Source organism: Muntiacus reevesi, chromosome X (assembly GCF_963930625.1).
Source record: "Muntiacus reevesi chromosome X, mMunRee1.1, whole genome shotgun sequence".
Lineage (NCBI taxonomy): Eukaryota > Metazoa > Chordata > Mammalia > Artiodactyla > Cervidae > Muntiacus > Muntiacus reevesi.
In genome coordinates this window covers 65,818,963-65,832,254 of record NC_089271.1, presented here as the reverse complement: position 1 = coordinate 65,832,254, position 13,292 = coordinate 65,818,963, and the positions used below count along the sequence as shown (strand labels likewise).

The 13,292-nt window shown below is 37.8% G+C and overlaps 2 protein-coding genes and 1 pseudogene across 7 annotated transcripts in view; 1 reads left to right on the top strand and 2 right to left on the bottom strand.

Moving 5' to 3' along the window:
- The window catches only part of PIN4 (peptidylprolyl cis/trans isomerase, NIMA-interacting 4), a 1,195,450-nt gene that overhangs the window by 674,887 nt on the left and 507,271 nt on the right, over nt 1-13,292 (bottom strand). The window lies entirely within an intron of this gene.
- The window catches only part of PHKA1 (phosphorylase kinase regulatory subunit alpha 1), a 171,551-nt gene that overhangs the window by 51,837 nt on the left and 106,422 nt on the right, over nt 1-13,292 (top strand). For all 5 annotated transcript variants that reach the window (XM_065915165.1, XM_065915164.1, XM_065915168.1 and 2 more), the window contains exons 13-14: nt 991-1,069; nt 6,589-6,723. In XM_065915165.1, coding sequence (XP_065771237.1) covers nt 991-1,069; nt 6,589-6,723 — 214 coding nt within the window. The remainder of the gene's footprint in view (nt 1-990; nt 1,070-6,588; nt 6,724-13,292) is intronic.
- Nucleotides 4,700-5,992, bottom strand: LOC136153819 (small nuclear ribonucleoprotein E-like; annotated as a pseudogene).

Here is a 13,292-nt window from a genome sequence, read left to right as displayed (position 1 = left end):
GAACTGCTCCAGGACAGAATACTGGAGTGGGTAGCCTTTCCCTTCTCCAGGGGAATCTTCCCAACCCAGGGATCAAACCCCAGGTTTCCCACATTGCAGGCAGATTCTTTAACAAGCTGAGCCACAAGGGAAGGCCCAATAAATGTAATGCGTTTGAGTCATCCTAAAACCATGCCCCCACCCCAGTCTGTAGAAAAATTGTCTTCCATGAAACCAGTCCCTGGTACCAAAAAGGTTGGGGACCACTGTCCTAGAGGATCTGGGGTGGGACTTAGCTTTCCTTTCCGAGCCAGACCCTTTGACTTGTTTATAAGTAACTTGTTTATTTTCTACAGCTGTTTTCTACAGGTATAATTGACATAGATCACTATGAGTTTCAGGTGTACAGCATAAAGGTTTATCTTTGGTTGACATTATTATAAATGTAGCAATAATGGGCAGAATGATTTATTTAAAATCTTGGTGACTTCCTCATTCAATTAGAATAAATTAAATGCTATTTAAAAATGAGGAGATGAATGGTATTCTTAAGGGCTAAGTGGATGAGTTCATCCCATTTCATCAGAGACTCAGGTCAAGTCAAAAGATATCTGCTGAAAAGAAAGCATAGCGTGTATATGAGTAAATGTGAAAGCAACAGGACTAATGACTTAAATTATTGATTATAAGCACTGTGATCTGATTGTATAATCATGTGCATGCAGAGAAAATGAAGGTATAACTAGAAAACTTTCTGTTTATCTTTTATACCCCATCTATTTCCAAAAAAGAATTTGTGGCAACCACTAGAAATTAACTCCAGACAAAATTTAATTTGGATGTGAATTCAGGAGTTCAAACATTTTCATACAGTAAAGGTATTTGCTTTCTTTCCATACTTGCCTCTCACATGTTATGGTACACAGTTCTGGCACAGGTATGTTGTTTCTCCTCCAATATTAGCTTTCTTTGGAGATATAATAATCTGTCTTTTTTATGGATTTTCTTTAGGGATTTTTAGCTCCTGGAGAAATTGATCCCCTAAATCGTAGGTTTTCTACTGTACCAAAGCCAGATGTTGTGGTTCAAGGTATGTATTCTTATTCCCAGCATCTAGAAACTTATATTAAAGGTCTGATTTGGGCCAAAAAATGATGACTTTATTCTTTATGAAGTATTTTGTTAGACTTACAAATGTATAGTATAAACTTGGTTCTGTTTGGTTTCAAGATTGCTATTAATCTTACTTATGAGCAAATGTTTAATAAAGGATGTTATTTGACACTCTTAACCACTATCTTATTTCTGGAAACTCATTTCTTTTCACCATGATATATTATAGCCTCCTGATTATCTCTGCTTTTGTTCTGAGTATATTCCTTCTATGCTATTTCTGCTAATATTTCTTCCTTCTCATATCCTCCTATCTCCTTTCCAGCCTTTTACCTCTCCCAGTTCTCTCAATGATATCACTATTAAGCTAGTCTCCTAGGGTAGAAAACTCCAGATGACTTTTGACTCCCCCAAAACACTATGCAATATGATACTCGGTCTTCCTGTGAAGGGTTTCTCAGGTGGCTCAGTGGTAAAGAATCCGCCAGCTAATGCAGGAGACACGGGTTTGATCCCTGGGTTGGGAAGATTACCTGGAGGAGGAAATGGCAACCCACCCCAGTATTCTTGCCTGGGAAATCCCATGGACAGAGGAGCCTTGCGGGCTACAGGCCATGCGGTCACCAAGAGTCAGACACAACTGAGGTCATTTAGCACAGCACAGCCTCCTGTGAAGCTCTTCCAATATGTCTCCATTTCAATCCCAACCTCTACTGGAATTGATTCTATGTAGAAAAATAATCCTTTGTATTTTCTAAACCTTCTTATACTTGGCATCCTATGTGGCCATAAAGGTAGTCTTTGCTTATCAATGTATATGCATACTTCATTTTATTGTGATTCACTTTATTGTGCTTTGCAGATACTGTGTTTTATCTTTTTTTTTTTTAAACAAATTGAAGGTCTATGGCAACCTTGTGTCAAGCAAGTCTGTTGGTGCCATTTTTCCAAGAGCCTTTGCTCTCTTCATGTGTCTGTCACATTTTATAATTCCAGCAAAACTTCAAGCTTTTCATTATTATTGTATTTGTTATAGCAATCTGGGATCAGTGATCTTTGATGTTACTACTATGACTTGTTGAAGGCTCAGATGATGGTTAGAATTTTTAATAATAATAAAGTATTTTTAATTGAGGCATTCACATTGTGTTTTTAGATACAATACTGTTGCACACAATAAATTAAAACATAGTGTAAACATAACTCTTTCTAAATTTTATTTATTTTTTAATTGAGATATAGTTAATTTGCAATGTTATGTTAGTTTCAAGTCTACAGCAAAGTGATTCAGTTGTGTATATATATGTATATATATATATATATATACACACACACACACACATACATATATACATACAGATATATTCTTCTTCAGATCCTTTTCCATTATAGGTTGCTATAAGATATTGAGTGTAGTTCCCTTGTTTACCTATTTCATATATAGTAATGTGTATATATTAATCTCATACTCCTAATAGTTTATCACCCCTCTACCCTGTCATCCCTTTTGGTAACCATAAGTTTGTTTTGTATAAGCATAACTTTTATATATAGACTAGGAAGCTAAAAATTTGTGTGACTTGCTTTATCATGATATTCACTTTATTGCAGTCGTCTGGAGCCAAACCTGCGATATCTCTGAGGTATTTAGTACATAACGAACATTATATAAAAGACCATTACTCTCCATCCATGAGAAAGCTTGTTCCCCTTTGAAGCTTGTGCCATCTGTCTATATTAGTCTCCTGGTTACTCTTGTTCATTCATTTAAGACTTTGAGACTTGGCTTAAAGCCTCCTCTTATTCCTCAGTTCCTACCATAGTGATAGATTTCAATATCAGAGTAAGTGCCATCTAATATTTTAGCCTCAGAGTTCTTAGATATCCATAACCCTAGTGACCTTTCCCTCTACCACTACTCTACTCACTTTGAGGACCAAACTTTAGAATTATTTTACCTCAGATATTCCATTGCCAAAAGTCCCAATCCCCAGTCATAATTACATACTGTTTCAGTTTTCTCTCCCTGCCCCATCCTCCAGTTACACTTTTGTCTATTTTCTCCTAGTCTGTCCTTCCCAGGCTTCCCTGTTAGCTCAGTGGTAAAGAATCTGCCTGCCAATGCAGAAGGCACAGGTCCAGTCCCTGGGTCACGAAGATTCCTTGGAGAAGGAAATGGCAACTGACTCCAGTATTCTTGCCTGGGAAATACCATGGACAGTGGAGCATGATGGGCTACAGTCCATGGGTCACAAAAGAGTCAAACACAACTTAGCAACTGAACAATGACAATATCCTTACCTTTCAGTTGGTCATCTAAATATCTTAATCATCAGTGCACCATACTTCTGCTATATCCACACAGGAAAATCATAGCTCCAGATCAACTTTCTTATTTTCTGATCCTATACCTGCCTTGCTAAAATTTTCTAGAAAAAAAAAAAAAAAACCAGTGAGCATAGCAGTAGTGTTGTAAATCCAGTCTCCAACTCAACTAGGCCCACAGTGCTTCCTGTTAGTCCTTGTTCTTATTATTAGTCAGCATTTGCTTTCTTCTCAACAACCCTACTGCTTATTTTCAGTCTCATTTTTGGCCTGCTACTTTATGCTGGATAATATTAATGTTTTGATCTTTGTCAGTTTCCCAAACCCCAACCACAATTTTATTTATATCTTCACCCATTCTTACCTCTTTTTCTTTAGTCTCAGAGCAGTTGTTTTTTCTCCTCTTCAGCACCAGCTCTCCCTTCTGATGGTTGATCCTATTCTCTTCCCCACCCTTCCTAGAAACCTGCTCTTTCCTGTCATCTTCAAACTCTTCTCTGTTGGTTCTGATTTTTAGTACACTGACCTCATTATCCTCTAGTTATTCCTACTCTTCTTTTCTCATCCAAACTTCCACTTATTTATATTTCATTCATTCTGATGTCCTTTACAACTAGCTTATTATTCCTTTGAAAGTGCTTTTGCTTAAGTTATTGCCAAACTCAGTAGATATTTTTCAATCCATTTCTTAGTTGATCTTTCTGTTTCACTTATTGTTTGTTCCTGAGACTCTTAATTCCTGTGTCTTCTTTGAGACCATACACTCTTAGATCTCCTTCAACCTGAATTTTATACTTTCTCTTTCTGGGCTTCCTCTTCTGCTTGCCCCTTAACTGTTGGTATTCCTGGGAGTTTTGTCCATAGGCCACTGTTCTTCTTACTCAGAATATTTGTTACTGTATCTCAGCCTCCTCTCATTGCTAACCTTTTCCCTTTTCCTGCCTCCTCACTTCTGCCCTCTCAGTAGATGACCTCACCTCCTATACCATAGAGAAAATATAAGCTATGAGACAAGAGCCCCTTACTCCCGCCCCCAGGTTTTTCTTCATCTGCCCATATCTTATATGTTGAAATTTCTGAAGGTTATGTTCTAGGTCCTTTTTTCTTTTCTTTTTTGTTTGTTTGTTTGATAAAACAGTCCCACAACATTTATTGTCATCTGGTAATAACATAAGGGTGAGCAGAACAATATGAATACAAGTTTTAGAACTACATCTCTAACAAAGGACACCTAAAAAACCCAACGGTATTACCAAACAATTTCTCACTTCATCTATCACTTCTAGTTGGAGACACTTTGGAGCAGAGTAATGTTATCTCCTTTTAGCGTGATCCGACCCAGTTGTTTTCTTGACTTTGTTGTAGAATGAATCTCTTCTGTATCATCTAATATAAGGTTCATATACTCATCAAAACCAATGATACAGCCCTCTATCCACAAATTCACTTGCTCATAAAGCCACACCTGAATCTACCATCTATTTTGCAAGTATCTGAAGATGAGATTGATGGGCTGCACCATCACCTTCTGCACCTTCTGGCCCTCCCCTGGTACACCATGCTGGACACTCACAAGCACCACACTACTCCACACTCTCTCTCAGAAAGCAACTTCCGGAACCTTTCTTATTTTCTATACATTCTCTTTGACCCATCTCATCTCTTTCTATGCTAATGACTTCTGCACTTTAAACTCAGAATGTCTAAAATTAATCAGTTGCACCCTCCTAGTTCTACATCACTCATGCCTGCTTTTCTCCCTATTTGCCTATGTCAGTAAATGGTACACTTTTCTCACAGTTACACAAATAACATTCTCAATATCACCCCCTCTCTCATCTCCTACATTCAGTCAGTTAACAAGTCCCAATTTCTTTCCCTTCTAAATAATTCAGAAATCCATCAAGTTTATCCAGTACCAATGTCATGATCCTAATCTAAGTAATCAGCATCCCTTTCTTGCATCACTTTTTAAGTGGTCTCCTCGTCTTCAGTGTAGGTCAACTACAGTATATCAGTTTATTCTTTAAGCAACTCAAATATGTTCTTTTTAAGATAGAGATATGGATGTATCATTCCCCTGATTACAACTCTGCAAGGGCTTCCCATTACCAGCTTTCTTAATAAGACTTACAAGGCTCTTTATGATCTGGTCCCTGACCTTGTCTTCAGTGTCATTTCTTATCACTGTCCTTTTACTCCCCATGCTCCTGCTGTAAAGGACTTTTTATTATTCCTAGATCTGCCTTGTTTTCTGTTGCCCATGAGTCTTTGTCTATGCTATTTTTTGTCTGGAACAACTTCGTCACCTTTACCTTCAGCTTGCCAGAGTAACTCCCATTCAGCCTTCTAGCAAGACTCAATGTCAAATGTCATTTTCTCCAAGGATCACATCTATCTTTGTATCTCTAACTTATGGCAGTATCTAGCACATAAGGGGTACCAAGTAAGCATTTCCTAAATATTTGATAAAACATAAAATGCTGAGTTGTTGGGTTGAAAGTATTCCTGGGGCCCCAGAATGTGCTCCACTTACCTGTCCTTTAGTCCCCTCTACTCCTGCTTCCAACTGCATTGCTCTCTGCAGAACCCTAGGGCTTAGGAGAATGCAATTTGGCAATCAGTACTCAAGGATAAAATGCAAAATCCTTAAAGTGACACACATGCTCTCCATGATGATCTAACCCCTATTTGCCTTTCCAGATTCATTTTGTTGCTGGTGGGGGGGGGGTTGTTTGTTTTTGCCACTGTTCAAATATTTCATGCTACAGCAGTTTTGAAATATATGTTGTCCCCACACCACTGCTCTCTGTCTCACACACACACAAATACTCTTTTCTGTTTTCATGTTTTATGATCATTCTCGATCTTCAACCTAAAATTAATTTCTTCATTCCTATTCCCTTCTTTCTCCTGGCTAACTTATTCATTCTTTCAAATTCAGCTTAGACATCAACTCCTTCAGAAGTCTTTTCTGAAACTTCCCTCTACCAACTTCAGACTAGATAGGTGTCACTCTTGCGGGGATCTCATAATGTTGATAGGCTACAGTCCATGGGGCCACAAAGAGTCAGACACGACTGAGCGACTTCACTTTCTTTCTTGAGAGATCTTTAGGTTCCTGTTGAAATAAAATTTTCTGTTAACCTCATCTTTTTTTCTTTCCTACAGTTTCCATTCTAGCTGAAACAGAAGAAATCAAAGCCATTTTGAAAAACAAGGGAATTGATGTGGAGACCATTGCTGAGGTATACCCCATCAGAGTACAACCAGCTCGTATTCTCAGCCACATTTATTCCAGCCTAGGTAAGGAGATTGGCTAACCTGCTAGAATCAAAGCATTATTCAATACAGGCTGGTTTCCTTCCATTTTATTTTTTCTTGATGTTTTATTTTTATTGCTTTATTAAACTAGATCTGAAATGGAATTTAGAGTCTCTGGAATCAAAGTTTCTAGCTCTATATACCCTGAACAGGGTTGATAATTTTCAGTGTGTTTTATGAACTCTTTGGTACAAAGGGCATGATTGTTACCAGGCAATGTTGTATCTTTGTTCCAAGTGTGTGCTTAACCAATATCTTCTTCTCCTCTTTCTTGGGATCTATATTTCCATTTTGAAAAATATGAATTTTATGTAGATTAATAGCCAGGGAGCTTGTTTCTAGGTCATTTATACTTTGTCATGTAATGAATTAGTCAATAATATTTTAAAATTCCAATTCTTGATCTAATACTTATTTTTAATTAGTACTTATTTTTTATTCAATGTATATCTTAAATTTGGTGATAGACAAATTACTACAAATTAAAAACTTATGCAAGTCATTACAAATTTCACATTAAACAAATTACTGCAATGTTAGCTTTAAAAAAAAAGGATGTGCAAAATTTCTAAACTATCCTTGTGGAAGGCTCAGTAGTAGCCCTGAAAGATATTCAGGCCCTAACCCCTGGAACCTGTGAACATTACCTTATACAGCAAAAGGGATTTTTGTGGGTGTTATTAGGTTAAGGAAACCAAGATTGGTGGAGAGGATTATTTTGGGTTATTCGGGTGGGCACTAAATATAGTCATAAGTCTTCTTATAAGAGGTACCCAGAGGGAGATCAGACTATAGAAGTAGGAGATGTGATGACAGAAGCAAGAGATTAGAGTGATAAGGCTACTGGCCTTATCCTCTAAGAAGCTGGAAGAGTCAAAGAACAGATTCTTCCCCTGGAGTCTCCAGAAGGAACCAGTTATGCTTGATACCTTGATTTTTATTTTACCCCATAATAGTCATAAGACTTATTTTGGACTTCTGACCTCTAGAACTATAAGAGTATAATTTTCTGTTGTTTTAAGCTACTAAGTTTATGTTAATTTGTTATAGCACCAACTAGAAATTAATGCAGTCTTAAATCAAGCCACAAATGAGTAAATATATAAATAAAGAATGTACCCTAGATAGTAGATTGCCACTTACAAACCCAAAGCCTATGGTGTGTGTGTGTGTGTACTTTTTTCCTTCACCAACAGTGACCTTTTAATAATTAAAGCCAAGCCAAATTTTGTCCAGCCCCAAACCAGCCTCCTTCCCTTGTTAATAAACCTACTCCAGACACTCAATTTCTGTACAGTTATGTAGATCTAAATCGAGACGGAATCAACCAAAGAGGAAAGGACTAGCAGTCAAAGCTGACTGTTCTTTGTCTTTCCTAGCACCCATATTTTTAATTTATTTTTTAATTGGAGAAAAAATGCTTTTGCAATGTTGTGTTGGTTTCTGCCATACAACAATGAAAATCAGCCCTAATTACATCTCCTCTCTCTCGAGCCTCCCTCCCATCCCCCATCTCACTCCTAGAATCCATATTTTATGCCAGCAGGACCTGGACTCCCAGAGCTACTAACATTGCATCTGGCTTTAGGAATATATGCATTTCTCTCACGTTTCCATTCTAGCTATAATGTAGGAAATCTGTTTTCTTTTTAAATATAAGTTTGGAAGTTTCTAAAGAAATTTTATTAGAAAAAAATGGAAAACTAAAATATAAACAAATAGAAATTATCAAGTTTATTGAATATAGGTCTCGAGTCCTAATTAGGTCTCAAGGACTAATTAATTTATAAAATATATCCACAGATTACCTTGAATATTGCAAATTACTGAACCCTCTGTTCCTTCTACATACTCAACCCTATTTGTGGTAAATGACAAGTCAATACTCTGAAACATCTGAGATTAATTTGCATTAATGCTTTACTAGGTGGGATGGGGTACCTCAGTCCTTCCCAGAACCTGCTTTCTAGTTTTTTTTTAACCTCCTTGGCCATTCCCTCTAGCCTGAGGCTAGACACCAATCTCCAGATACCAGTCCACTAGCATTAAATCTTTTGAAATAAGGAAAGTATGTCTCTGTCTAACCCAAATCTTGGTGGTGGTGGTGGTGGGTTACTTGCTAAGTCATGTCTGACTCTTGAGACCCCATGGACTGTAGCCTTCCAGGCTCCTCTGTCCATGGGATCTTTCAGGCAAGAATACTGGAGTGGGTTGCCATTTCCTTCTCCAGGGTATCTTCCTAACCCAGGAATCAAACCCACATCTCCTGCATTGCAGGCAGATTCTTTACCCCTGAACCACTAGGAAGCCCTAGTGCCCTAACCCAAATCTTACTCCATGAATATAGTTGATCTTGTAGTCACTGTCTTCTTTGTCCTTCTTAGAAGTCTCTGTGGTTTGGAGTTTGTGCAAGTCCTATTGGTGCCTTTAATGTGATTCTCTCTGGCTTTCACTTAGAAGTTGATATCTTTTACCATTTTCTTCACATCTGTTGTTCTAAACTCAGCATAATCTTACTAGAATATAGGTAACTTGCAAGTTCTGGGCCTTCATTCTTGAAATCTACCTGCATCACATCAGATCTCTCCAACAAACAAAAACAAACTCCTTACTGATTACTTTTTCAAAGTCTATACTCTGTTTTGGGTCTGTTACTAATTTATTATTTCCTAGCCAAAGGAAATGAGGACTGCTACATCTCCAGGACTTCAGTTTAGTGAATAATCAAACATTTCAGGGACTCAAGTAGCAAGTTATATTTATTTTCCAAATGTGCTCCTTCATTTGCTTCATTCATTCTTTTTTTCATAAGGATCTATTGTTCACGTTTCTGTACCAGGCACTGGGCTTGATGCTGTGAAAGACGTAGACATATAACCAAATAATTATTGTACAGTCTTATAAATGCTATTAACATGGTGTTATGTATAGACTATAGGAGAAAGTAAATAGATTTGCCTGGGAAGGTCAAGAAAGACATGTTTTGATGATTTATAAAATGAGTGTGTGTATGCTTAGTCACTCAGTCGTGTTTGACTCTGCAACCCCATGGACTGTATGTAGCCTGCCAGGCTCCTCTGCCATGGGGATTCTCGAGGCAAGAATACTGGAGTGGGTTGCTATGCTCTCCTCTAGTGGATCTTCCCAACTCAGGGATCAAACTCAGGTCTCCTTCATTACAGGCAGATTCTTTACTGTCTGAACCACGGGATTCTTCATAATTCCATTATTTCAATAATTTTGCAATAACAAAATTGCTTTAAGGATTCATTGAATGACAGCTGTGATTCCACCAAAGAAAACAGGACATTTTGTCACCAAGTATGTTCATTTATATATGTTAACTAAGTGGGATTCTCTGCCTCCCCTCAAATACTGTTATTTCAGTTCCATAATATATTTTTTTTAATTTTTAAATATTATGTGGTTAATCATCTTTGGGAATATAAGAACGTTATAGGCAAGTGCTGTCAGAAACACAGTGGAGTGAAAAGCTACCTTTGTCTCACACCTTCAATCTACAACCAGTAAAATATTCACAACACAATGAAGGTGCTTCTGCCTAGCATGACAGGATGCTGAAAAATTCCATGCATCTGTACATCTAAAGATGGTGGACTGGAGCACATAGAGGAGATGGAACGAGGGAATAGCGGAGTTGATGCCTGCAGTCCCAGTTGTCTGACTGTGGCAGCTGAGCCCACAGCTTCAGAGAGCCCAATAGCAGCAGGGGAAGCAGCACACATGACCCTGGCTTTAGGAAGTGATCACACTGGCGCCCACCACCACAGGTAACTTGGTGGCAGCAGCAGCAATGGGGCCTGGGGCCATATCTCTCCTGCCACTGAGGCACCTGTGATCCCAAACTCTGGCCCCTCCTTATTTGCACTGGTAAATTCAGTGAACCTGATAGCACCGGACACAGTAGAGGCACCTGTACACCCAGCTTCCCCTCCCACACTGTTCCCCTTTCCCCACAGCAGAGCCTGTGTCTCAGGGGATCTCCCACACCAGAGAAGACCCCACCATCCCAGTAATGACAGCAGCTCTGGCAGAAGCAGTGAAGCAATGACCCTAGAGGAACAGGAAGCAAAAGCAAAGACACAGAGGAAACATCTGGTAGAGGCTGGAAAGTGCCAACGTTCAAATATTGCCAGAGGCAACTCAGATAAGCAAAACCAAAAACTACCTAATACTGCCATCTACTGGAAGACAAAAGAATTGTAACTCCCAACCTGGGATTTAATTGCAAATGTGCCTGCAGAGGAACAATCCATCAATCAAAGTGACAATTCTTCAGAAACTAAAGTTAAATTCATGGAATTTTGAGATCTAACTGATAAAGAATTCAAAATAGACATCATGAAGAAGCTCAATGAGATACAAGAAGACTTAGAAAGACAGTTTAATGATGTCAGGAATAAAGTTAGTGAACAGAAGGAATACTTTGCCAACCAGACTGAAACTCTAAAAGTGAACCAAACAGAAATTCTTGAGCTGAGGAACACAATAAACAAGATGAAGAATGTACTAGAAAGTATTGGAAATGCAGCAGATGATATGGAAGACAGCATTAGTGAGCTCAAAGATAGAAACCTAGAAACAATACAAGTAGAAGAGCAAAGAAAAGTAAGATACATATAAAAAGAAGAAATCATATGGGAGCTACACCACTCTTTTAGGAAAGACAGCACTAGAATAACAGGTATCCCAGAAGGAGAAGAGGAGAACAGAGAGATTACTTAAAGAAACAATAACTGATATCTTCCCAAACTTGGGGAAGAAGCTGGACAATCAAGTCTATGAAGCAATGAGAACACCTAATTAACCTAATTGCAAAAAAGACCTTTTTCAAAACACATTATATTAAAATTGTCAGAAGTTAATGACAAAGAATTTTAAAGGCAGCCATGGGAAAAAAGGATGGTAACCTACAAAGGAATCCCTATTAAGCTATCAGCAGATTTCTCAGCAGAAACCCTTACAACAAGAGGAGAGTGAAATGACATTCTCAAAATACAGAAAAAAAACTGTCACCCCAGAATACTCTTATGTATAAAACTATCATTCAGATATGAAGGAAAAGTAAAGGCTTTCCCAGACAAAAGCTGAGGGAATTCATCAACACTAGATCTGCCTTACAAGAGATATTGAAAGGAACTTTTCTGCCAGAAACAAAATATGAAAAATATACAAAACTTTAAGCAAGGTGGTAAATAGAATCATAAAATTGAAACTCTTTGTCAGAATAGATTTGTAAACAGTTATTAAAAGCTAAAGGGAAAAAAGAAAGCCAAAAATAATTATAGCTGTCTTATTTTAGTAACAAACTGATATCATTAAAAGGGATAATTTGAGATGACACAATCATAAAAAGGGAGGAGGAAAAGAACAGAAGTCTTGTAGGTGAGTGAACATAAGATGTTATCAGCAGAAAAAAGACTATTTTATCTATGAGAAATTTTATACAAACCTCAGGGTAACTGTGAAAATAAAGTAGACACACACACACACACAAAGAATAAACTGAGGAAAATATTACAGAAAACCATTAAGCCAAAATGGCAAACAAAAACAAAAGGAAAAAGAAAGTAGAGATAAGGACATGGAAGCAACCTAGGTATCCACTGACAGATGGATGGATAAAGAAGCTGTGGTACATATATACAATGGAATATTACTCAGCCATAAAAAGGAAAGTATTTGAGTCAGTTCTAATGAGGTGGATGAACCTAGAGCCTATTATACAGAGTGAAGTCAGAAAGAGAAAAACAAATATCATTTATTAATACATATATATGGAATCTGGAAAGATGGTACTGATGAAATTTTTTGCAGGGCAACAGTGGAGATGCAGACATAGAGAACAGACTTGTGGGCATGAGTGGAGGGTAGGAAAGAGAGAATGGGATGAATGGAGAGAGTAGCATGGAAACATACACACTACTATATGTAAAATAGATAGCCAATGGGAATTTGCTGTGACTCAGAGACTTCAAACTGGGGCTGTAACAACCTAGAGGAGTAGGAAGGGGTGGGAGGTGGGAGGGAGGAGACATATGTATGCTGCTGCTGCTGCTGCTGCTTAGTCACTTCAGTCGTGTCCAACTCTGTATGACCCTATGGACTGCAGCCCACCAGGCTCCTCTGTCCATGCAATTCTCTAGGCAAGAGTATTAGAGTGGGTTGCCATGCTCTCCTCCAGGGGATCTTCCCAACACAGGTATCAAACTTGGGTCTCTTGCATTGAGGCAGATTCTTTATTGCTGAGCCACCAGGGAAACCCAGACATATGTATACCTATGGTTAATTCATCTTGATGTATAGCAGAAACCAACACAATATTATAAAGCAATTATCTTTCAATTTAAAATAAATTTTAAAATAATTATAAAAAAGAAACAGTGGAGATAATAGAGCAACCAGAAAATGAAAGATAAAATGGCAGTACTGTCTTCATCTATCCATAATTAACCTAAATATAAATAAATTGAATTCATCAATCAAAAGACACATGATGGCTAAATGGAATAAAAAATAAGACCCAACTA